Source organism: Molothrus aeneus, chromosome Z, assembly GCF_037042795.1.
Source record: "Molothrus aeneus isolate 106 chromosome Z, BPBGC_Maene_1.0, whole genome shotgun sequence".
Classification (NCBI taxonomy): Eukaryota; Metazoa; Chordata; class Aves; order Passeriformes; family Icteridae; genus Molothrus; species Molothrus aeneus.
Window position 1 is genome coordinate 2,580,702 of NC_089680.1, and position 27,050 is coordinate 2,607,751.

The 27,050-nt window shown below is 40.9% G+C and overlaps 1 protein-coding gene across 2 annotated transcripts in view; it reads right to left on the reverse strand.

The window, feature by feature from the left end:
• Window positions 1–580: 580 nt before the first annotated feature.
• SETBP1 (SET binding protein 1) overlaps window positions 581–27,050 on the reverse strand; it is a 269,840-nt gene continuing 243,370 nt past the window's right edge. For both annotated transcript variants that reach the window (XM_066568629.1, XM_066568628.1), the window contains 2 exons: window positions 11,463–11,630; window positions 581–6,258 (listed from right to left, as the gene is read on the reverse strand). In XM_066568629.1, coding sequence (XP_066424726.1) covers window positions 5,702–6,258; window positions 11,463–11,630 — 725 coding nt within the window. In that variant the 3' untranslated portion in view covers window positions 581–5,701. The remainder of the gene's footprint in view (window positions 6,259–11,462; window positions 11,631–27,050) is intronic.

A 27,050-nucleotide genomic window follows, 5' to 3' on the forward strand; every position in this document is an offset into this window, starting at 1 on the left:
AACGGAAAATACCCCTTGGCCTACAGCCCTTCCTCTCTGCTGCTCAGGGAGGAGAGAGTTGGCTCTCATCACCCCCTTGTCGACAGCCCAGCCCCTGGGACTGCCTTCCCTGCAGGAATCTGGAGAGGGATGCTCCATCTGGAGTGGAAATCCCACCTGGGTGGCAAGTTCTACTCCACTCCTGGTGCCCGAGGACATGATTTGGACCAGAGATGTTTCTGTCCTTCCAGTGATAGGCACAGCACTAAAGCCCCCTTCTGTCCATGGCACAGTCCATTTTCAACTTTTAAGGATATTCTGGGAAAAACTAAAAAAAAAAAAGAAAAGAAAGAAAGAAAGAAAGAAAGAAAGAAAGAAAGAAAGAAAGAAAGAAAGAAAGAAAGAAAGAAAGAAAGAAAGAAAGAAAGAAAGAAAGAAAGAAAGAAAGAAAGAAAATAAAAAAGAACAGAACCAAAGCATGTTTTTATCCATTACCATAAAGAGGGCTTGTGAATGCATGGTATTAGTATCCCAAAAGCTATTAAACTCCCTAGTGATGGGAAACAGATGGAAAATAAGACAAAAGAATTCACAACTCATGTTAGACTGAATTGAATTCCTTTAATTTCACACAATGAATAACATATGAATAGGATTAACTTTTTTTTTTTCTTTTTTTTTTTTAGTTAAGTGCTCTATACTGTGCTAACCTGATTTGGTAGCGAAAAGACTGAGCTTTGTTTTAGAAAAAAATGTTTAAAAACCAACATCTAAGATCATGAAGGAGCATGACATTAAAGCATGCCAGATGTATCTAAGCCTCAAAGAACATCAAGTCCATATCCATTTTTAAATGTACAAAAATGCTTCATGAATAAAAACTGTTACAAAAAGAACATTTCAAACAATGTACAAGTTTTTTTCTTGCCTCTATATTCAATAAAATACAAATACATTTTTTTGCTCTAAAATATGTTTACATACAATCAAAGTAGAACATGCAAATTACACTTTAAAAAAGGCTTTTAAAAACCACTTATGAATACAAACTAAAAATTAGCCAGCACGACTTATAGAACAATCTTGTGCCCCATTCGTTTGATTTTTTAATTTTTTGAAATACAGTATATACATATTTAACACTTCATGTGCATTTATTATTTAAGAAATAGCTTAAAAAATAAAGAAAAAGAAAAGTAAAACAAACCAACATGGGATTGAACTGCTTCCCCATGTTGTCCAATTGGCAGCTCTTTTCATGTTTTTATATTTTTTTCTTTTTCTTTTTTTTTCTATGTAGTGTTTTATGCAAACTAGGCAGGCATCTTAAGGAGATCTCCAATATGTTTTTTGTTGAAATGTGCTTCTAATTATCTCAGAACTGCTGCACCCCAGTTTTTGGATGATATGGAAAGAAGAGGCATTACAAGGGCAAGATGTTTATTTTTTCAATTCAGAAAACCATCCTGGTTTTGTTTCTTGGATTTCTTTTTTTCCTTTTTAAAGATTTTTGGTGTTTTTTTTTTTTTTTTTTTGTTTCCCTTTTCCCTGTATTCTTTTAGTTGTTCTTCAAACTCTTCAGGATGCTCATTAGACGTGCTTACGTGCAGTCCTGAATCAGGGCCTGTGAAAATAAGAGTTAGGGAAATCCTTGTGTTTGGAACAGTGATTTCTGTTTATTTGGTGCATTATTGTAGTGCTCAGAAGTCCTTGTGATCAACTGGCACCCCATTGCACCAGATGCTACCCAAATAGTCACAATTTTCTATGTTCCACAACATTTCTGCCAAATGGGCCATGCTGTAGGATACCCGGGTAGCTGATGACTATTTTCACCTCTTTTAAATTTATTTTTTCTTTTTTTTTTTTAAGTTATCCAAAAACATGCAAGGTGCGTCACAGAAAATTTAATATTGAAGGGCTCAAGAAACTGGCAGCATGAAGGTCTTGGAGACACAAGTGGTAATGTTTTTTTTTTTTTCTTTTTTTTTTTCTTTTTTTTTTTTTTTTCCTCTCTCCCTGAATATTTATCCCCATTTCTGGTTTTACACTGGATTGAGGAATAAAAGACCCACAGAGTGGATGCAAACCCGTGGCCTTATTTCATATGGCTCACAGCCACGTGATACTGTTTTGTGTTTTTATTGAAGCATACTCAGATGTGTGCTAATCTGACACAGTGGAGGTGTTTGAAAGGTTTTTTGGTCTTAGTAAGCAAAAGGGCTTTCACCCCAGTATTATACAGTATTTGGAAATGTGTGGAGAGAATCTAGAGAGTTCCTCAGTAAATCTTCCTTGTGGTAAGGGAAAAAAAAATCAAAAAGCTCATTACTGGAATATTGTTGGGTAATAAACGGCAGGAGTGGGATTTTAGCCTTAAGCCCTAAAACTAAATCCTTTATGATCTGCATGTAGTACATCGCCTTAAAATATTATTCTGTCAGCAACTTGCTTATCATCTCTACAGACTATGCAACATGCAGAACACAAATTCTGAGTGCCATCTAACAGTATTTTGTCTGCTTTTTATGACGCTAACAAGCCACTCTCCCTGTCAGCCCAGGACCAGCTGCATGAGGGTGTTGTGTGGACAAACAGCCAAAGCTGAACCACAGCACCACGCTCCACCAGCACCTTCTTGCCATGAAAACACAAACCTTGATCTTCTGGATAGAGCCCATCCCATGCTGAGAGCTTTTAGCTACCAAGTCCTGAGCTTAGTTTCTCTAGGACAAATAGGACCTCTTCATGGTTTTGCTCAACGAAGGGTCTGTGGGGTTGTTCCCTCCATGTGGATGCTCTCCTTAAACACTGTGCCTCTAGCAGCCTTTTGGATAGCACTTTTTGGAAGGATAAGAGCATTCTTTTCCCAAATCTCAGGAGCTTGAGAGGCAGCAGCCACTCAATTATCATTCCCTGGGGCAGTTTTATCCCAGTGTGTCCAGAAAGGTCCAGCACAAATCCAGCCCTTATGGGTACTCGGACCCTCTTGAAGCCACAATGGGCGTTGGGTGGCAGAATTTGTTGCCTTCAGACCTTCTTTTCACTCATTACACACTGAAATGTCCTTCAATGCTAGGAAGGACATCACTGGAGATAAAACTAAGGATAAGTTGTTTGGCTTAATTTCAGCTACCTGGAATACCAAACTTACGATTTTTTTCTGTCATTTTAAGTGACTGCCACCTACTTTCAAGCCCAAAGGAGATTGGGAATAAAAGATTTATAAATTAACTAAACCTCAATCCAATGTTTTATAAGGAAGAAGAGAGGAGTTCAGTGAGGTTTAGGGTTTTTTTTCTGCAGGCCTACAACTTCAGTCAATAACACTGTGCTAATTCAAGAGAGCTGAAAAGCAAAACTGGTTTTAACAGAACGAACAACCAGCCAATTTATTTCTAAGCTGCATTAATTGGAAACCAAAAAGCACAAATAGGTATGATGAATGATGCAAAACAAATTGGAAACAAAATTCTGCGATCCCTCTTATCAGTTTTAAGGAGTTAGGACCTCAAAATTTGTTCCAGTCTTAAAAAAATAAAAAATAATACATCCCCTCTTCCAGCTCCCCGACGCAATCCTATCCCCATATGCGTTCAGTTTTAATAAGCTAAGGTGCTATCACAGAAGAAAAATCAGTCTCTAAAAAACAACGAGTTGTATGTTTACAGTGTTCCTCTAACACCATAGTCTTGATATGATTTTTGTAAATAAATAACAGAATAGAAACACAATATTTTTTTGTGGGGACTTTTTGTTGAGTTTGTTGTTTTGCTTTTTTGGTGGGGTTTTCTTGTAGTTCTTCTTTTTTTTTTTTTTTTTTTTTTTTTAGTGTCGTGCTATATGAAGCTTCCTTGGCAATAAATCAATTCAAGATTTCTCGAAAAAGGGAATAGAATTTGGCTTGTCAACCATTAAGAAATTCCAATCCCCCCTCCCTTGGTGGAATCTTCCCCCCCTGTTCCCATTTTAATATCCATCTTGCCATGCTAGGTGTTGAGTGCACCGCAGGATTTAAAAAGAAAGGAAATAAATTTGAAAGTACCTATTTCAAATTTCAACAATTTACTTTCTTTTTTAAAAGCATTGACACTGCAATGGAACAGCTTTTTGTTCAGTCTTTGTTTTAGTGAAACATCTTAATTGGGCTGTGGATATGGAGCTTGGGTATTTTACCCAAGTTTAATCAATGGCTAACGGACAACTCGAATGAGAAATGTACAATTTGAACTGACCATTTAAAGAGACGATTTGTCACACACAGTTTGCATCCATGCAGACTGAGAGCTTTATAATTACATTATGTACAAAAAAAAAAATTATTTTTTAGTTTATTAAGGCAACCACAACTTGGAGAACATGTCCAAAGTGGCATTAATACAATTGCAGTGGTGATACCCTTTGAACATTTTTATTTCTATTTTCAGATAAGAACACTTATTCCTTTTCTTTTTTTTTTTTCAGAAATAATTGCCAAGAAAGGATCTATTATCCATAGGGTTTGTTCTATAGTTTTTTAAAACAATCTACTTTATCTATTTTCTTTAAAAGATAATATCAAGGCGTTGCTACCCAAAGCAAATTATTAATATTCTGGTTTTCCCATTAATTTCACTGGGAATTGCAGATGGCAAAAACTTGGTAGATTTGGGTTCTGGTTTTTATTCTATTTTTTTTTTTGTGTGTCCTATTTTTTTTCTTTTATCTTTTTTATATTATTTTTTTGGTGTTTTTTTTCCATGTTTACTATAACTATTCCCCAGAAGTGTCTTGCTGTTCTCTACTCATATGTACCGAGCATCAAAACAACTTGGCTGATGGATGACCCCTTTTTCACATGCCATTGCCAAGTTGCTTCATATAAACGTGCTATTGTAACCGAATATCCGTGTATACCTTATTTTAAATGCTGTGATATTCCATTGTTTCTTGGGATAGCACTCGGAATGAGTGTGCACGCGTGTAAGGCTCTAATTTTCTATTGCCTATATTGCAGCTAGTTGTAACTAGGCAAGTAAATGAGAAAGAAATATATAGTTCTAGCAGGAGCCAGGCATTTTGGCTTATGCTGTCCCAAAGCCTGGTAGGTATATAAAACTGGAAAAAAAAAAAATCAAATAGATTATAACCAATATCACAGTTGAGAAAATTACATTATTTTTGTTGGGTTTTTTTCTTCTTTGTTTCTTTCTTTGTTTCTTTGTTTCTTTCTTTGTTTCTTTGTTTCTTTTTTTTTTTCCTTTTTTTTTTCCTTTTTTTACAGTGATTTATACTATGGTAAAGTTACTCTTAGTTTCACCTGGCCCACCAAACAGAATCAGAGTCGAGCATGCACCCTTAGTGACAACGTTCAGCTATCTGCGAGGATGACTTCCAGCCTCTGGGTACGGTATGAGAACAGCAATGCTGAGATTCAGATTAGTTTTGGAAACTCGGCAGAGTTCATGCTTTTTCCAACTTTGACACACATCCTCCTCCCCTGTATCCCCCACTTTTCCCGCGCCTTTCCCCCCTCTTTCCTTGGGGGGGGGGCTTGGGTCAAAGCGATGAAGAGGAAAGATGCGCGCCCCAGCTGGCACAGCTCTCTGCAATGAGTTCTGGCTGCTGAAGGGACAGGTCAGTCTGGTGCTGCCAAAGGGGTGAGGCCGACTGTGCACCTCCTGTCCCCCAGTCCTGGCGTGCTCCACTGTGGGCACCCAACATCTGACGAGGTGCACTGGCCTTAGGGAAGGCCTTCGCTTTCACTCCCTCTGCCCTTCCGGTGCCGCTTCACTTTCACGTCCTCCTCTTCCTCCTGCGGGGACTTGTTTTTCCTTTTTCCGACCCGGGGCGCCCGGGGTAGAGGGAGAGGGAGTGGAGGGGGTGGAGGAGGCAGAGGAGGCGGCAGCGGTGGCGTCTCTCGAGCCATGTGTATGACAGCCTCGATGGTGGCCATGATTGTATCTTGAGTGGCTGCTTGCTCCAGTATTAACGGGTTGAGTGTTGGTCTCTGACCTCTTTTGCTTGGAAGGTCAACACATTTTTCCAGAACGGGCATTTGGTCTCTGGAGTCTTCGTCAAAGGAAAGGGGCTGCTTCCGAGGACGCCCCCTCCTCTTCTTCACGAAGTTATTGCCTGTCTTTGATTGTCTCTGCAGCCGCTTGGCTTTCAGGATCTTGTTCACATGGTCCAGGTTCTTCTTTGTGGACAGGATCTTGGTGTAGTTGCACATCTTGCGCACCTCGCACTGGATTGCTTCGATTTCACGGCGCTTGAACCTTTTCTTCAGTGGTGAGCTGGCTGTTGGGAGACAAGGAGAGAAACGGGTGGGTCAAACCACAGTGATTGGAAACTCTTCTTTTACCCCTTCGAGCATCATGAAGAGTAGAGGAAAATACAACTTTCATACAAGTAGTCTTCAGAGATTGCCCTCTGCCTGTTCCCTCTTCTAAAGCAACAAAGCTTTTGCTACAGCAACATTTTAGCATGAGTTTGCTTCATTCTCATTTTTCAACCTTTAACTGGAGAGAAGGAAGCCTAGCATAGCTGTCATATTGGTCCAACTTAACTATTAAACCTTCCGTACCCCAAAGATATAATCCTGATATCTTCAATTCAGCCTTTAATTCTTGTCATGAATGCCAGTTAGTATGAAAAGTGTTTGTTGCTGAAACTAGTGGGCAGAGACAAGATGTGTGGGTCACTTCATCTGTGGCAAATTCATTACCCCTGCCTGGGTTTCTGTACTATCATCTCTTCAGCTACTAGCTGAAACTACTCAGTCATATAATTGACTTTAATGGCCCCCAAAGTAAGCTTACTCCTGGTTCAGATCACTTACTTTAGATCTGAACAAAGTCCAAAGTAGTTAAGTTTCTTGCCAAGGTCACGTTGTGAGTCATTGTCAGAGCTGGGAAGAGTACCCAGAATTTCTTGGCTCTTTGTCCTTTGCTTAGGACACGAGACCTTGCTTGTTTTGCCTAAATTGTCTCATTGTCCTTTCCTGAACATGGCATCTGTTCAGAGTTCAGGATTTGCACACGGATTAGAAGGAACTACCCCTTGGTGAGGGAAGCAGAATGTATTAATTCTGCTATTGCAATAGCTGGTGCTCCCTTTCACTCTTAACATATCCACTCTGTGCTGCTGGGAAAGAAATGATGGAACTCAGAATTTCCTTTTTGGTAAAGAATAAAACATCCTACTAAATTAACCTCAGCCCACATCTACTTGCAAACTTAATTTACACCTGACTGTCAAGCAGTCATTTGGGTTTGAAATCCTTGAAGTTTCCCAAGCAGGCAAGATTTTGAGAAAGGTTCATTTGGGGGTTATCTCTGCCTTCATGGCTAACAGGCTAATCTTCTAGCAGTAGTTTAAATAAAGTTGCTATTGTAGCATTTTCTGCAGATAACCAGGAGCTGTCAAATTGTAGAATCTCCTCTTGCTCTCTATGGGCTGTGACAGATTCAGCATATAAACCTCATTCACTGGCCTCCCCTCTTGGAGAACATAAATTATTGGCTCTTATACCACCATGTTGCTTGGATTCAGCGAAGAGCTTGCATAAACAAACCCAAGTTACAATGTAAGAAGTAGGAGTGAGTCATAAACAAAACACAGACATATGCTCTCTTATAAATAAAGACCTGGGATGGCCAACTTCCCAAAGTCTGGTTTTCATTAATTACAAAACAAAATACATTTTCCATATGTAACCCACTCCCCACACCAAAAAGAAAAATAAAACCCATTTGCAGTTTGTGGTTCACAAAGGACAAAAGAAAAGAGGAATGCAGTCATTTTGGTACCAAAGGAAAAGAGAAAGGAAATGAAATATCCAAGTTGCTCAGGAGAAGCTAATTAGTTGCACAAAATTCCTTCCAAGTAGGTCACCCCTAAAAAACTGTGGATTCAAGATCCCTAAAGGCAAGTGGCAGCAAGCTATTTCCCAGAAATTTGATCAAAAAAGGTTAAGTCCCTGTCACAGAAAATGATTATTCTCATCTGTTCTCACTGGTGATTGACATAAGTAGCCCCAATAACTTCAGCCTTAAGCATTAAAATCCTTTGAGTCCCACCCATATCCTGCGAGTAGCTTCAGGTCAGAAGATCTAAAAAAATCAAACATTTGGCACAATCCTCAAGTTCACTGTCCACCTTTTGCTTTTTATTTCTATTGTCAGGGCACATTTTCAAATATTTTTTTTTTAAATTCCAATATTTGAGGTGCTTTTTTTTTTTTTTTCTGAAAGTAAAGCTGAAATTTTTCAGTTGGTGATTGACAACGGAAAATTTACCAGAAATACAGGAAAGCTTGCAAGGTATCACGATGATACCAGGAGATTTGGCTTTACTCTCAATTTTCATTGGAAAGAAAGTAAGCCAAGGAACTGGGGAAAAAAATGAAATAAAGCATTAGCCCAGTCCCTGCAAAGACTTTATGTCTTTACTGAGATTTATCTGCAGGCAGCTGTTTCTGCAGACTGGCGTTACCGCCTGAACGTGGTCAATGGAGACCTGGTCTGTACAGCTGGTAGAGGATGACCTCAGCTTCTAAACCCTGAAATGGGAACTCAATGCAGTTCAAGATGACCTTGCACATTGTTTTGATGTCCTGATGCTGGATGAGAACACAGAACTCCTGTCCATCCTGAAACCCTCTTAGGCACTCAAGAGGTCACTCAGGCTGAGAGTCCTGAGTGGAGCCTGGTTCTGAATAGACACTGCCTGAGTGGAGCAAAGGCTGGCACCTGCCTTCTGCCAAACTGCCCAATTCCCCAAAATTAACTGATATGCAGGGAACTGTGGGTAGGCTTCTGCCTCTGCATGTAAATGAATGGCCAAACACCACTTTCAGTGCATTCCTTCATGTTTAGATACTTTTTTGCCCCTATAAAACTTCGCAAACTCACAAGTCCGTTCATTTTTGTGCTGAAATACCTTTTCACATTTAGGAAAAAAAACCCCTATGTGCTGTTCTGTGCTGGCTAACTGCACTAATTTTTCCTTTGTAAATGCTTTGGGGTGTTTATGGCTTTCTCAGGGAGCTTGTTAGAAGCTACTAATAATTCCTTTTCTTTCTTCCTAGCAAGCCTCTGAACTTGCAGGCTCTAGAAATCATTTGAGTTGTTACACAGTCTGCCAGTAGTCAGAATGCATGTACTGGGTAAGTACCTGTGCTTTCAGGTCAGGCTTTTAAAATGAGATATTAGGAAACCCAACATAATTTTGATTATTGAATGTCAAGGACATCTGCTTCTACATTTGGTGTAGGAAGACTATGCAGAAATGGTCTGATGGGCCTGCGGGGGGAAGTTTTGATGAGGTGTGCCTATGATAAAATATCAGGAAGATCTGCCAAAGTAAACAGTATTGAAGTGAGAGCCATTAGGTGTTATCAACTCATCTGGAAGCTCTTGGTGAGCAATCTTTGATATAAAATACTTTCCTATATTGCCGTGTGACACACTGCTCTGCTGAAAGCCAAAGCTATGCATTAATCTTTTCCATTTCATCCAGACAGACCCTGCCCAACCCTGGACCCAGGCTGGTCTCTGTTGGTCTTAATTTTTTGGATTTTTTTCTGGTCTGCCTCCACAAAAGCAAAATCCACCCCAAAATGAAGGGAAACTAGAAATGCATGGTGCAGCCCAAGCTTTTATACTTTTGCTTCATCCTTTCCCCACTATCCAAACAACCCCAGCTAGCTGCCCCAAAACAAGCAAGAACCAATGTTAGCCTTAAACCACAGCTTTACACATTTCAAATAGGGCACACGGAGGTCTGGTGCTTCTCCCCGTGCCAGGGTCCACAGGTGCAGTGAGGCTCAGTCTCACGAATTAGAAATGGCTGCAGGCCATGCTGGGAAGCCACACAGGAACGAAATGATGCTGGAAGCAGCTTCTGAAGCAAAGAGAGCCACTCCCACCAAAAATACAAATATTTCCAAGGGGAGTTAGAGGAGGCTGAAAGACCCACTCCAGCAATGATGGTGAATGAGGAGGTGAGCCCAGGTAGACCAGACCCTTTGGATGTTCTTCATTGGCTCCATAAGTTTATTCTGGATGGCTCTGTTATGTCTGAAGCCCTAAAATCCTTCTTGCTGCCTGTTACTCTCCATCCCTTCTGAGGTGCCTGAGGCCACTTGCAGGAACATGGCACAGAGGAGGCTGCTCAAATCTGGGGTCAATTTCTTGGCTTGCATTGAATGGAGGAATTTTCAAAGAGCTTCCTATTAATTACAGGAAACCCATAGCACTGTCCTGTTTTCCCATTAACACAGTTTCTTTCAGTTTTCAGCTAAATTATTTCAACATCTGGGCTACAGATAAACCAACAATTTAATTAGACTTCTGAAAATAAAAAGAATGAACTATGCAGTCAGGCATACACTTTCATCTTGAAACGGATCATAAAATATTTGTGTGCTTTCCTTCTTTGCCGCTTTAAAAATCTGTCCTTGGTTTATATATAGGAAAGTACTAAAGACTAAACAGACAATCCTGATTTTTTAATATAAAAATTTATCTTTACAGAGGCTAATTTGCAGCATGAAACCCTTTCTTTCACAATTTATTCAAGTGAGAGGGAAATAAAAATAAGTGTGTTGAAAAAACACTTTCAGCTGAATGATTAAATATGCAATAATTCTGTAAGTCAGTGATACAAATATGTTTCTTGTGAATGTGGCATCAAAAGTTTGACAAGACTATGAAACTCCTAATGGCTGCATGTAGGGTAATGAACTGTGGATTCCCCATTCACTGGAAATTAATACAAACTGGAAGATTAACCTCTCTATCCATGCCCAAGAAAAGGCCTTGGCATGATGATGCCTGAATGACTTGGCTAATTTCCAGCAGTATAAAGATATCACCTTTCTGATCTTATTCAAAATTGAAGCACAAAAAATAAGTTGATAGAAAAGCATGCTACTCTGACTTATTTATTCTGGTATTTTAAATCACTGCTCATTGCCCCAGACAATTTTGCATTTGCAAGACAGAATATTATGCTAAAATCACTGAAGTATGCAGTAAGAAATCTCATCTGCTCCTCAGCTATTCACTGTGTATTTGGTTTGTTCATGCTACAGGAATGGGAGCATTTAAAAGAAATGAAGAATGGGGCTGAGGAAGGAACCCAGGAATCTTGCTTCAGAGTGTCCTGCTAGACCCTACAGGCTGGTGCTACTTGCATCCTCATTATTGCACAAGTGGTGGTGTGTGAATAAAATAGATTTGATGTGCCAAGATCTACAATCACAGCAAGAAAGCATTGGAGATGTTAAAGCCTGATTATCACATTAGTTATTCTATTGTGATTCTATTCTACACTATTCTAATAAGTGTATATTATTATATACACATTATTATATTATTATTAGTTATTATTTGCAGCTACTTCTCCAATCAGGAAGAGAATTGGGTGAACATATTGTACAGCTCCATAAGGAAGAGTATGCAGAAGAAACAGAGAGGCTGGAGTGAAAACAGCATTACCTGCTTCAGATGTTGCTGATGATGAAGGTAGGAGAGATAATACTGGACTTGGCATTGCAACACTGTCAACAGCTGCTGGTTTCCTTCTGGTCATCACATTACAGGCAGAACTTTCCATTTTACCATGAAGTGAAGTCTGGTCTGCTTTTAAGTGGGGACCTGCAATTCCTGGGGAAACAAAATTTGGATGAGTGTTAGTACTGTAACATGTCTGGGGATATACCTGAAAAAAAGAGAAGCCAGTTGCTGTCCTTGCTGCACTGATATATTTCCATATTTCCTTGTGGATGTATCTGTAATACAGTCCTGATACTAGCAAAGATCATAATTGTTATCAATTTTTGATAATTTTGCTGAAGAATGTACCATCACTGGTCTCTATCAACAATGATAAACCAACAAAACATTCTGCATTAGTGCTTTTTCTTCTAAAAAACCATGTACACTCTGATGCATGTATAAAGACAGATATCCTTCGTAACCCTGCTTACTGGGAATGCCTATGTATAATTTCCTGTGTAGTTCATTCTCCACACATACTTACAAACTTCTCTGCTATAAACACCTGACTTAGTGGGTGTTTCATCTGAGCAAGGGGCAGGCATCAGGAACAACCTCAATATGCAATTCCCATCCGGAGCACGTTACATTTATTTTTCAGGAATTCCCTTCCTAATTAAATTTGCCTTGCAGCTCATCAAAGGGAAGTGAGTTAAAGAAAGAAAGAGTTGTTTGTCATATATCCATATATCTTTCTACCTACAGTTTACAATGCAGAATAAATGAGTGGTAAAATAATGCCAAAGAAGTTAAATATTCCAGGAAAATAAAAGTTATGCACTTATGGCTGGCAAATTCCTCCACTAACAGTACTTCTCAAACTCTTGTATAGTTTGTAACCATTTTGTTTCAGGATATGTGAAACAAAATGGATACAAAATGGTTTAAATATGTGAAATTTAAACTCCTGGCAGGGAAATTTGAAAACCTCTCCCAGTCTCTGTGATGTTGGGCTTCAACATGATTAGGGCAGATATTAATTTATCAGAGATAATCCTTCATAAATTCCTTCTTTTTTCAGATCTCAACCTGCACATGAGCCTCAGATAAAATGCACCAGATTTTGGCAACTAAATTATACAATGATTCAAAAAACCACAAAGCAGCTGAGGTTGAAAACTTCTCTTGAGACCACCTTGCCCACGTCACACTGCACAAACAGGGTCCTCTACAGAAGGCTGCCCTGGACCACATCTGGCCAAATGAGAATATCTCCAAGGAGGGAGAGTCCACAACCTCTCCCTACAAACTGTTCATCCCCTCAGTAAACCTACACTGTTCAGGAACAACTTGTGTTAATGCTTCAGCTTGTGCCCAATTACTCTTGTCCTGTCACTGGCCAGCACTGAGAATAAACTGGCTCCATCCTCTCTAATCTTTCCCATCAAATATTTGCATATGTGGAAAAAATCTCTCTGAGCCTTCTCTTCTCCAGGCAGAACATCCCATCCCTCTGAGTCTTTCCTCATAAGAGAGATAATATCCCAGATTCTTCATAATCTCTGTACCCTCTGACTGGACTCTCTCCCATATGTCCATATTCCTCTGACATATCAGCCACTGCTCTGAGTTCTGAAATTCTCCAGATTTGTGGAGGGTGTTCTCTACCCTGCCACCTGCTCATTAATTGACATATTAAAAGTTTTTAGTCCCCATATCATGGGGACCTCTACCGTCTGGTCTCTAAGTGGATTTTGAGCTACCCATCACAGCCCTCTGAGACCAGCCAGTTTTCAGTCCATCACAGTGTGCATTTATTCTGCCTGGGTTTCATCATTTTGTCTGTAAGAAGCTGATGGAACTCAGTGGCAGAATTCTTGCTAAAGTCAAGATGAAAAACATCAGATTGGTGAGGCATGATTTCCACTTCACAGATCTGTGATAACTGCTCCTGTCATCTTTTCCTCCTTCATATGTTTGGAAATGCTCTTCACAATTATTTACTTCATCACATTCTAGAGATTGAGGTGAGACTGAACAGCCTTGCTGCTTCCTTGCTTTTGCTTCTTGACCTAATTTGACTAATATTTCTTCTCTTCTAGTCCTCAGAAACCTCTTCTGATCACCACAACCTTTCAAAAACGACCTAGAGTAGTCTCACAGTGATGCCAGCCAGATCCCTCAGCACCTTTGGGTACATCCTGCCAAATCCCATGGATTTATGCATGTCCAGTTCATTTAACTGTTCCCTAATCAGATCTTCCTCCAAGAGCAGGTTTTCTTTCCACAGCAGCATTACAGGCCTGGGATTCTCAAAGGCCAGTCCTACCAGCAGAGACCAAGGCAAAGACGACAATCAGTCTCCTGCTGATCTTTTCAGCCAGGGTCCCTGTTTCATTCAGCAAGGGACCCATATTTTCCATAGGCTATTTTTGACTGCTTTATGTAACTGTCAAAACATTTCTTGTTGATCTTCTGCCCTAGATTCAACTCCAGATGGGCTTTGTCTTCCTAAGCCCATCCCTGCATGCCTGAACATTGTAGATCTCATTCTCTGGATCACCTGCTTCCTCGTCTCTATTGATTCCTTTTTGTACCTGGAGCTTCTTGGTCAATCATGAGAATCTCCTGACATCTTTGCTGAGTTTGATTTGCCACCCTGATCTGGTTTTGTATGTCTCCACAATGTTCCTGATCCAGGCTAGCAGCAAACCTCCTGGCACAGCAGGTCAGGTCAGGGCCTTCATCCCCTGCAGCACTGAACCCCCACTGCCACCCCTGGCTGCACCTGGACAGCACCTGCTGGTTCCTCAAAGACTTTCCACAGGTGCTCTGACACAGCCTGGGAAAGCTCCCTAAGATTACCAAGTCCTACTATTCCCCCATCACTGCCAAGGCCACCACTGACTTATGTTCCCGAGCGCTGCATCCACCTGGCTGTTAAATCCCTGCAGGGGATGGGAATTCAGCACTGCTCCTGAGAGCCTGTGTCAGAAGTGGACAACCCTTTCTGTGAAGAAAGTTTTGTTAATATAGAGTTTAAACCTCCCCCGGCACAGCTTTCCTCTTGTTCTGTCCCTTGTTCCCTGGGATTAGAGTCTGGCCTGTCAGGGAGTTGCGGAGAGTGAGAAGGTCCCCCCTGAGCCTCTTTTACTCCAGGCTGAGCTCCCCCAGCTCTCTCAGCTGCTCCAGACCCTTTTCCCTTTTGGGTCTCTTCACTGTGCTCAGCTTCTCCATACACAAACCAAAAATTCCTTATATTTGCTATTTGGAGCTGCTATGAACAGTCCCTATGAACTTGGGTTTCTGGCACGTAAAAGGAGAAATATCAGCAGATCTGTGGGTTGTCTCAGAAGCTGTGGAAGAGATCCCTATCAGATTCAGGCACAGAAATGCTACAGTTAGAGGAGTCTGAAAGACAGGGATACAAATGGGCCAGTTTGGGATAGGAGTCCTGATGAAAATGTGAGCTGATATCAGCTGGTAGACTTAAGGGAGGGAAGAAAGGGCAGAAATAGTCACAAGTGAGACAGTGTTAGAGGTCACAGCTTGGTGAGGATAAACAGAGCAGTCTCTGCCTATTAAACCACACATCTTTCCAGAGCCTCAAATCTACTATTAAGCATCTCAAATTGTATCCATTAAACTTCAATCTCTCTCTGCTCGGCTTCTCTAGTGCAAATGAGAACAATAATATACCCCTCATCTCAAGAGCAGTCCTGTGAAAATAAAATTATCAACATTCATGAAACATTCATCTATTCATACCGAAGCTTAGAAATGTGGAATAAATGAGACATGATGTCAAGCACTGAATAGCAAGAGGAAAATCCAGCTCCCAAATAGCTGTTCATTAGGTGAGCTCTATACATTGAATAAGCAGTGTCCCGTAGAATAAGTGAGATATTTGACTAGGTAATTACCCTTTGGAGCTCTGTGTATGCACACCTGAGGTCTCACCACTACACAGTGCTTGGGTTTGTGCCTTAACAATATTTATTCATGAGTGTAGTGGGTGCACAAGAAATGTGTGCATGTGGGTGCATGTATCAATACACACACACATATATGCACGTGCATATGGTACATAATAATGCTAACAACCTCATAAATTCAACATCTGGTCCTAATTAAACTGAAGGGCCTATATAAAGAGCCATATGAAAACATGCAGCTGTAACCTGTTGACCTCTATTGATAAAAAAAGAAAAAAGTCTGTGAAGCTGTGTTTCAACATATCAAGGGACAATCACTCATTTTTTCAAAGGTAATCCCCCACAAACCACTTATCCTCTCAAATCTCTACCTGCACACAGTGTTTGCATTAGGGACCTTGATTTATGGATCCCCACTCCTTGGATGGAGAGGCCAACTTCCTGTTGCCGTGGTTACTTAGATCTTGGTTCAAGGTTAAACTACTCCCAAATCAAAATCAGTGGCAGGCACAGCATCTAACAGCCAGGTTATTGACTACCCTAGGATGCTTAAAGGTCAAAGACCAAAGTGCTGCTCACTGCCTTTGGGGTGAGTCAATATTTTCAATATTTTTATTCTGTTTCTTCTGAAGAAGTAGTTGCTGCTCAATTACCACCTATCTGGGTTTAGCAAGGTCATACAAATCATTGAGGAAAGTCCTCCCCCTACAGAAGAGATACAAATGTAATGAATTACTTCAAAGTCTACATGGCCCAATTGCAGCTCATCACTGGTGAATCATGGGCTCAGACATCTGTCTCTTGTTTTAGGGGCTTGGTTTCTTCAGCCTGTATCCCTCACCTCACTGAAAATCTCCTCTATATTGAGGAAGAAGGGTAATTTATGGATCTGGACCAGTCAATAAAGGAGAGCCATCAGTTTTCTTTCCTGGATACCAAAACGCAAACAGAGATTCAGAGGTATTGCTGGAAACACGCGGAGGTGCAGCAATTTGCTGACAAGGTTTTGATGCATGCTGCAGTAGTGGAATGTCTGTCCTTCAGTGGGCAGACCTGCTGGTGTGCTATCATCACCTCTCATTGCACTTTTTCTTGTCAATTGGATTGCTCTGTTCAGAAGGCCTTGGGTAGGAGAAGGCCCTAGTTCAACCCATCTAAGAATCAGGTGAAAATATCCCATCCCATCCCACCAGAGGGATGTAAGAGTTTAAAATTCACACACTCATTTGTTGAATCAGTCTATTTTATCTTTTGGCACCGCCGCACAAAGAGAGAAGATTCTGTGGGGGCTGGAGCACTTTTGCCATGGAGACAGGCTGAGAAGAAATGAGAGTTTTTCAGACTGAAGAAGGCTGTGGGGAGACCATATTGCCCCTTCCAGTACTTGAAGGGAGCTTCAAAAAAATCTGAAGAGTGGCTTTTTTGCGCACACAGATAGTGATAGGACAGAGGGGAACTGATTTAAATTCCAGAAGGGAAGTTTTAGATATTACAAAGAAATACTTGCCTTTGAGGGTGGGGAGGCCCTGGCACAGGGTGCCCAGAGCAGCTGTGGCTGCCCCTGGATCCCTGGAAGTGTCCAAGGCCAGGTTGGACGGGGCTTGGAACAACCTGGGATAGTGAAAGATGTCTCTGACCATTGCAGGGGGGTTGAGACAAGATGCTATTTAAGGTTCCTTACAATCCAAACAATTCTATGATTCTATGATGTAAAGTCATAGCCTGATTCAGACCTTATTTATCACCTCTCTGTTGATCTTTGTGCATTTCCTCCAAATTAGAACCCTTTTCATCCCATGAAAGACCCATACCTTAACTCCCGAGTCCTACTGACAGCACAGACAGCACCACATGTAAGCAAACAATGGGCAGCAAGGAAGGAAAGAAATCAATCATTATGTATATAATGAGAAAGGGCACGGGGACAGGACAGCTTCAAAAGCAGAGGTGGACATGAAGGATTTTATCAGGAGCCTGAAACAGTGATGGTATGATTATAAAGAAATAATGACCATAATCATAAGTAAAAAGGTGATTCAGGAGAAGCACGATTCTAGTTCAGGACCAACTGGCAGAAAGCTTGTGTAGGAGGGAAGACAATGCTGACTTGAAACTGGCCTTTCCTTAAAGATTTATAGCATTTTTCATTCACTGGCTAAGCAACTTATGAGTTCTAACTGAAATTAATACATTAATTTTAAAGACCTGGTAATTATTGTTATTGTTATTAAGTGCTATGTGGTCCAGCTGCATTGTGCTGGGCTCCGTACAAATGGATTAATTTACTCGCCTTGCTTTACTGTTAAATCATGATCACCCTGCTTATTGCATTCATCTGTTTTCTCTCATCGTCTACTTGCACAGAAAGATTCTTGGACAACATGCACCTTTTATTCTTTAATCTGTGTACAGAATCTAGCACAATGTGCACCCAGGCTGGAACTCAAAGTGCCAGTCCAAAAGAGATAATAAATGTTAATTTGCCATTGAAAATGGAAAAAATCAGCTGATAAAAATTGATCTCAGCGAAGCTTCCGCTAGGGAAGATTTTTCTTCAGAGAGTTCATGGGGTTGGATTTGTACTCCCCGCAGATTTCTGGAAATCCACAGCTATACTTAAATTGTTTATGTGTCTGACCATTGTTATTGGAAAACTCTTACAGATGTTTTTTTTTTTTTTCCTTCCCAGTGTCTTTGCACAATGAAGCTACGCAATGCAGCTGTACAGGAATGCACGTCTAAACATGCAGTTAGTCAGAGCATTTGCATTTTGATAACTCCTCAGTTTGGAATAAAGAACCAGAAGAAACCTCATATCTTGGTGAATCTTTTCTTAAGGCTGGTTTTAAATAAATCAGTCAAAAGTTTGGCATTGCATCATATTCCAGAAGGGAGAACTGAATTACTATGTGATAAATGTAGTTAAGGAAAGTAATTATTCTTCTTAAAGTAATATTATTACCTTTCTAACTTATGGAAGTAATTTCCCTGGGTTCTATTTGACGTGTATTATCATTTAAAATAACTGTACTTTCAATGTAAAGCACTGCTTTATGACTTTAAGTCCTTTTATCTTCCTCCCTTTTCCACCACCACATTAAAAACTTCAAATTCCACCTTTTCTAAGAGGGATTTTCTATTTTGCAGAATGTGTCCCCCTGAATAAAACCGAGTGCCTGTGGAATAATAATGCAAAAAAATTACTCCTATTGCCAAGAGGCAAAAATTTAAGAGATGAAGTCTGCTTTATTTCATTCTTGCTATTTTCCTACTTTTTTTTTTTTAATCAGAATAGCTTTAGAGAAAGAAAGAGGGAGACTGAGAAAGCCATCATTAGATAGATCTTCTGATCTTTATCTCCAGTAGCACAGTCAGAAGAGCTAATACTATGATGATAGCTTTGAAATCTCTTAGGAATTGAATAAAAAGAAGTGATAGTGATGAACTCCCAGCTAATAAACACAGAGTGCTTATTTCTGCAGAATGATCAATTTCCAGATGTCCTCAGGCTTGTCTGATACAAGCCTGATTTACTCATTCTCCCTCACTTCACTAATAAAGCTCAAGTCCTACATCAGATTAGAGAAGAGCTGGATTTCCTTAAGAGGCAGGAGGAGGGCTGGCATCATGGCATACAAATGCTGGGAGACACACTAATCTCTTCTGCCTCCTTCTATAACCACCAAGCTGTCTTAAACAGCTGCCTTCCTCTGCTGAAATCATACACTTTATCCACTTTGGGTTAGTACAGTAATGCAGACAATTAATTTGTTATCTTGTTAGTGGAAATTTAATGCAATGATCTAAAAGAACTCTTACATATTGTGATAAACTTTAGTGCCTCCAGGGCACTTCTCCTCCATAGGACTCATTTCACATCCCATCCATTATGTAAATGAGATGTGGAAATAGTTTAGTTCCCCTAATGTATTTGTACACTGATGGATTGCACAAAGTCAGCCCTACTGAAACTAATGAGGTTAAATGCATCTTGCCATTCCTTTCTACTTGGGTGAATCTCTGTGCCTGTGTTCGAGAAATGCAGCGCGAGTCTTCCTCTCCACTTCTCCACAAAGATAATTGTGTTTCCTGACAGGGAGCACAGTGGCAACTGCTGCAATACCTGAAGCCTGGCAAGGATCTCCTCAGCCTGCAGAGCAGCTGCTGTGGCTCTGTGCAGATCTGGGATGCTCTGGGGAGGCTTCAGGTCCCCTTCCAGTTTGGGGACAAAGGCCCCAGGGCCACGTGGAGCTGCATGCAATGACATGCAGTATTTGATGACTGCGTAGTTGTCAGCATTGCCAGTAAAAGGATTAAACCCCAGGAGAATAGAGAAAGAAAGCATTCTTTTTCTGGTCATCAGGACAAGGCTCAAGAGTCCATTGCTCAGCCATAAAATGTAAGTAAGGTGTTCTTCCTAATATCTAAGCTTACCCCGCACTCTGTCAGTGTGAGGCCATCCCAGCCTTGTGTTGTCACTACAGACCCTTTCCAAAATCCTTCTCCAGCTTTCTTAGAGCCCCTTCAGATGCTGGAAGGGCCTCTAAGGTATCCCTAGATCCTTCACTTCTCCAGGTGAGCACCCCCAGCTCTCCCAGCCTGACTCCAGAAAGGAAGTGCTCCAGCCCTCTGAGCATCTTTATGGCCTCCTTTGGGCTTCTGCCAACAGGTCCATATCTCTCTAGTGCTGGGGGCTCCAGGGCTGGACACATCACTGCAGGTGGGGTTCCATGACAGGAGAGTCAAGGTGGAGAATCCCCAGCTTCAGCCTGCTGCCCATGCTCCTGGGGCTGCTGCCTAACAGGACGATCAACTGCAACCTGAATTTTAAAGGACCAGTCTGCTGTCTTTTTCACGTTTGTGGTGAATTAGACTTCCTGGCAGATGCAGTCTTGCTCTTCTTTGCCTTTTGGTTTTGCTTTGGGTTTCCTCTTCCCTGCACCAGTACAGGAAGAATCACAGACCTCCTTCCTCCTCTGCATATTGCCAGGGTGAGTCAGGAGACTGAGGGAGAAGGGACATGCAGCCCCCATCACTGAGATGAAGTCTGTGTGTCTGGAAGATCAGTCTTTAGTGAATTTAGTGAATTCCAAGATGAACACTTAATGGAGCTTGTGGGAACGGTTCCCAGTCCAGGGCAGCACAGGACAGTCACACAAGGTGACTGTAAAAGTGCTCCTGTCCTGTCCCCTCCAGCCCACTGTGTGCCCTTTCCCAGTTCTTCAAATAGAATAGGACTGGTATTCTAAAATATCATGGAAGAAGCCACCAAGTTTTTTCTTTCTTTTTTTTTTTCTTTTTTTCTCTCTCTTTTTTTTTTAATGCCAGGAAGTAATGAACACGTGAAATTAGGATTTTTAGTGGAATTTGGATCAAAGTAGAAGAACACAGTAGTTATATGTGTGTGACAGCAATAAATAAATTTAATGAAAAGAAAACCTGAGGGGTCAAAAGACTAATTCAGAGTCAAAGGCTCTGAGTTCCCAGGCCTTGTGAACAGAGTTTCAAGGTAAAGGGTTCAGAATCAAAAGCTTTTCCTGCTCAGAGACTGAAAATTGAACAAAAAATTACAGTTTACAGTTGTTGGAGACTGACAGAATCAAGAGGGGCAGACAGAGGCTGACAGGGTTGGAGAAATTAAATTTGCTGTTAAATCTCAGCAAATGAATCACTTAATACAGAGTGATGAAGAACTAAAGTCTCTCACAGAGGAGATAGGGCAAAAATTAAAATCTGTGAATGAGGTGAAATGAAAAAAGCATTGTTTGAGGGAGGATGCTTAGGTGGAAAGGTGACACAAAGGGCTCCTTTTTTAAAAAAAACATGAAAAGCCATTAGGTGCACTGAGGGGAAGAAATGAAAGGATCTCCAGGTAGGAGCAAGGAACTACCTAGAATAAGTAGTCATTCCAAGATGAGCTGTCACAGTGGATGAGGATTTGCTCACTGGGGAGAAAGAAAACAGAAGACAGGATTTCTTTCTCAAGAACACAGCTGAGGAAAGACAGATGGGGAAATTTCAGTCCGTAAGTAATGAGAAAAGTCAAGGGTGGTATTTTGAGTTGTTGTTTTTCTAAACAACAGGGATGATCATTTTTAAATGTGGCAGATAGAGCTGATATCCCCTAGGCAAGTAGGGTTGGGAGCAGTTTGTATTTATCACAGATTAAATGGGACACTGGCAGCTCTGGTGGGAGAGTGCTGGCATGAAGCAGAGCTGGAAGAGTCAAGCTGCCTGCGGGGAGAGGACAAATGATGCACAAGGGCTGGGCTGGTGTAATGATGGGAGTAATTTTTGAGGCACATCCATGGTACAAAACCTGATGAAAACTAAGAGAAGTTATCAGAATAATTAGCAAAAGTCTTCCTGAACGAGTTCAGCTGAGATCTTCACTAAGGAAACAGTGTTCCTCCAGAAACAGCTTCGTTCTCTCTGTGTATGCATTAGCAAAAGAAAATATATGTTTGCTGCATTTATTCAGCTGATATATTTCTCTTGCTAACATAAATGTTATATTTGCACCACATCAACTTCAGCAGCCCCATGGTGATGTCTGTATTAGAGAAATAAACTGTGTCAGGGAGGTTGTTGACCCCAGAAATTCATCTGGTTACAAAAAAATGAGAAGAAGAGAACCAGGGGAGCTCCTCCACCGTGGAACTCAGTTCAGTGACATCTGAACTGAGCCCCCAAGGGGTCCACACCTTTCCACTCCCTGCAGCTGCAGGTGAAGGTGGCTGAGAAAGCACAAAGGTACTTGGGGACAGGTGGGGTGAGGATAGGCAGAAAGTCACAGGGCTGACAAAAGCATCCAGAGCTGATGATTTCTAAGTTAGCATTTTCCCTGCTGGGCAGGGCAGCAGGGCAATTTCATTTTTGTTCTTTATCTGTAATAAGCTGTGCCACAGTTCATGCAATCAGAGATACTCTGAGTATGACACGCATTTGAAGTGAAATCTCAGCACTTAATGGGAGTCTCCATAGACCCTGCAATCGAGAAGAGGTAAAACTCCACTGTAACAGAGGAGTTTTTATTTTTAGAAAGTCTCATGTTGGCTTTGTTTTAAAATCTGAGTTCATTCATCCCACTTTAATGCTGATTTATCATAAAATGAGAGCTTTATTAGCAACAGAGATGAAAAATAGATGAAAAATTTCAGTACACACTGAAAGTGTATCTATTGTTCTTTTTTCTTCTCTATTTCAGATCAATAGTAAGGGGTGTTTTCTCACCTTCATGAGGAAGACTACAGTAACTGACTTGATTATGAAAACTGAAATCTGTTTAAACATATGTGTAGGCAAGCTTGTGAGTATTATTGACAATTAAATTTATCAAAAATAAGTTAAACAGCATTTGAAAACTACTAAAATACGTGAAAATTATCAAATACATTACAATGTTTGGCTTTATTTAAATAGCTCATAGTGTTCCTATGAATGGAGAACAGACAGCCAGATAGGAAAATCAGAACTTTCCTTGAAATTCCTAATTTTGCTTTTATCCAGTTGAAAAACCCAGTGACACACTATTGTTCTGATATAAACCTTAGTGTAAAATATTCAGTTTTACATTCTTTTAAGAGGAAAATTCTGAAGGAAATACTTTACCCAGAGTGTTTTTCATTAAAATTCTTGCTGGAGACTGCTTCCTATAGTAGTGGAAGAAGAATGGCAGAGAGACCACATATAATAAGGTCAGAGAGTGCCTCTGTGGAGCAGAGACACAAGGAGGGATGTGACTGATGAAGAAAAGGTTAAAGAGGTGAAGAGTGCAAAGTGGAATGAAATAGGGAAAATAGATGGAAATAGGAGACAAAGAATAGATTGGAAAGAAGTTGGAGGAGGGAAATCACTTATTACAGACATGTGTGAAGAGCAGATTGACAAGAACCAGAAGAAAGAGCATACATGGAAAAGTCTAAATGCTCTTAACCACTGACATTTGGAGCTATGTTATCAACTTTAAGGTTGCACATCTATGCTTGACTCACTCTAAATTTGCAGAGAGCTTTTCTTCATGGCTTTGGTGCAAGCTTGTCTTCAGTTTTCACATTTACTGGAGCCAAAACAGAGTATTTTAGGTTCTCCAAGCAGTGAACTGCTTTCCCTATAGCCTTATTCTCTTATTTTATAGCACCAGGCAGACAAAATACAGACTGGAGGATCAGGGTAGGAATATGTTCCCTTTAGCATCCTCTCTGAGAGAGCATCATGATGAAGCAAAGATTATGCAAGCAAAGATTTTTTTTTTTTTTTTTAATGATGACTGCTTTCCTGGGGTGGCAGAATTTTATTGTACAAAAGAGAAGATGGAACAGAGACAGAATCTGCTGAAATTCTGGCCCTGACTGAGACTTTGGTCAGGTCACAGCCCTATGGAAAAAACAGCGAATGTCAGGAAACTGACAAGCACAAGCTCTCCAAACTTTATGCCTAAAATTAGGTTAACAGTGTACTTTCTTTTTTCAGGACTCTGTGTCCTAGTACAGACCAACACGAGGATAGGTCTCAGTTTCAGAAAATTGTTTGTAAAAGCTGGCCTTGTAAGTTTTGCAGAAAATATAGAATTCTGGAAAGAAGAAACCTAAAGGGACTTTATTTAGCAGTTTGGGTGTAAAAAGGAACTCAGGCCTTGTTTTTTTCATACTGGGACATGTGCCCAGGAAAACAGCTCAATCAAATTCAGTGTTTTGAATTTTCTCTTCACAAACAAATTTATGGATTTGTACTTAACACCCTCCTGACAGTGTTTTCTTTTAATAACAAAGGGAATAGTGGGTTCATCTCACTTTAGGTGGCAGCAAGTCATATTTCTATGAGAGAAATGTGAGAGCTATGTATTTAAGGCTACAAAGATAAAATTAGTGCAGTCAGAAGAGTGGAGTGGGCGTTTCAGCTGAAAAAATGGGGCCTAGTTTAGTGCAAGATTATTTATGCTCCAGGGTCCATTAGCTAAACTTTCACTGACTAACTTTACTTAGTAAAAGCAGAGAAATCTAACTCAGGCAGCAATCTTATGCTGCGGATACCCAGATTTGGGTGAGAGCAACCATCCTCCCCCTGAAGCTCCGTGGCCAAATCACCACTCAACTGTAAATTCCTCCCTCTCAAAAGGAGAGGCTCAAATGTGGACGGTGCATCTCTGGGCCAGGAGTCTGTGCAGGCACCTGGTTGCATTTGAGATGCCCTGAGCTATTTGAAACATGCGAGGGAGGCTGGCAGACATGATAAAGGGCTTGAGACAAGACCTCTGCCCTGCTGCAAGAGCAGCTGGAGGCCAGGCAGGATATTCTGGGCATCTCAAATGACAGTTGACAACTATGTGTGGGCAAGTGAATCAAGTCCTGAGCCTTCATTCTTGCTTGTCCCAAAGTCCCTTGTGGGTAGGGAAATATCTCATCACTGTAAATACCCCCTGTCACCTGGGAAGGGGCAGCACAAACATGTCCTGTCAACTCTTCTCTGAGCAGGAGGTAAAATGGCTGTGATGCAAGACATCAAGGTGTATGGGCAGCAAATTTAAACCGTGGAAATGTCCTCTGATCCTTTAGGATGCATTTGTTACCCAGGCTGAAAATTAGGAATTTTTTTTTCCTGCCCCAAGGCAAGGGTCTTTGGCTTCACATTGTAAAGAAGTAAGCATATATTTCTATTTCCATCAAACAGACCATAAAATAAATAATAATAATAATAATAATAATTATAATAAATCTATCAAATCAGCAATTTAAAATTGAAGGTGGGAGACAAACACAGGAACTTACAGGATCTCCAGCTCTACAATTGCTGTTCTGCACAGAAGAAATCAATGAAACTAATATAGCCTATCCAGCTGATAGAAGAACAAGCCATTCCTAAGTGCACAATTTGCTTCATCTGTGTTTGAAACTACCTCAAAGCAAAAAAGGCAATATGTCTCAAAATGATGAGACAACTAACTAAGCTTAACATTTCCTCTGTCCTCTTGTTTATCCATTCTTCATCATTCATTTAGTTTTGGTAAAATGCTCTGGAAGCAAAAGCATCATGATGACTTATGCACATGTATCACTTTAATACCGCTCGACCTCTCAAGAAAAAAAAAAGCTTCTCAAGGCAGCCTAAGTTATGGTTTTGTCTTAATCCGGGTTTCTCCACAGGAATTTCTCTCCTTCCCACAAACAAAAGAGCCATTTCATCTAGAGCTGTGAATCCTCAGAGATAGAAAAAAATCTCCCATGAAATGCCAAAGACGCATGAGTAAAATATCTTCATTTATGAAGATTAACTGTTTAAATGAAGAAAAAAAGTGTTGAGCAACTGGTGGGCATTTCCAGGGCTTGCTGTGCTATTTCTGTACTGCTGTGCGGCTGTTTCTCATTCCAGGAGTTAAAGGGGGGGGAAAAAAGGTCCTCTGTTTTTTAAAAAGATCTGGAACTACTTGGCATGTGACTTCAGAAGTGTTTAGCACAGACCTTAAAAAACGTCACGGACATTTATCAGCCTAGGCCCAAAACCTACTTGCCTGCCTTGTATCATCAGTCATCATGCTAATGAAAATACTAATGGCATTTCAATTGTGTTCCAAGAGAAATGAGCTGTTTCGACTGAACAGGAATTAGAAAAAAAAATTAAACTTTTGTACAAAGAGTATATCTCTCTCTTTTTATTATTATTAATTAGATGAAGCATTTGGCTTCAATGAAGGCTAGAGTTCCAACTGTACAAGTAACACGGACATACGAAATGAGAAATGAGCCACATCAGTAGATAGAGAAAGGAAGAAAAAGAGTTAAAATAAAAAAATAGAACAGGAAACAGAAATACACAAAATGTTTTCAAATCACTCAGTGGTGTCTAAGCTAAGTTATTTTAGTATTTCAAATGATCAGCAGAGAGGAGACATCTCCAGAGGTCAAGTCATGCCACTTGAGCGAGATGCCTGTGCTTGAGTACAATTCACTGTCCCTGAGTTACCCACACTGGCTGCTTCAAACCCACACAAACTTCCAGAAATCCACACGTGAGTGGCAGGCAAACAACCTACCACCCAACAGCAAGTCAGCAAGACATGCAGTTGGTGATAGAACAAGAGGGAATGCTCTCAAGTTCCATGAGAGATTTAGATTGGATGTTGGGAAAAGCTTCATGGACAGCGTTGTCAAGACCTGGCGCCCAGGCACAGCTGCCCAGGGCAGTGATGGAGCCCCCATCCCTGGAGGGATTTAAAAGCCCTGTGGATGTGGCACCTGGGGACATGGGTCAGTGTTGGGCTGGGCAGTGGTGGAGGAACAGCTGCACTCATGGTCTTGGAGGGCTTTTCCACCTAAACGATTGTGGGTTTTCATGGGTCACACTCCTGTTCCCCAGCCCAGTTCCCTCACACAGACCATCTCAGGGTTATTGTAAGGTGGGCACAGGCAGTGCCTCTCTCCTGGGGCACAGGGATGGGGACACAGATGGCTCAGATCTCCAGGTGGCACCACCAGACTGGTCTTGCACTGTCAGGCTGGAGCAGGACAGAGGTACCCTGCAGATGAAAGTGTCAGTAGGTGGTGCTGATGGCCCAGGGGTGCAAGTCCAGGTTTCACTGCAGCAGTGCACCCAGATCATGTATTTGTTCCCTCCCACAGCTCTCATTTTCTCTGGAGATCTTACAGATTCATCATGT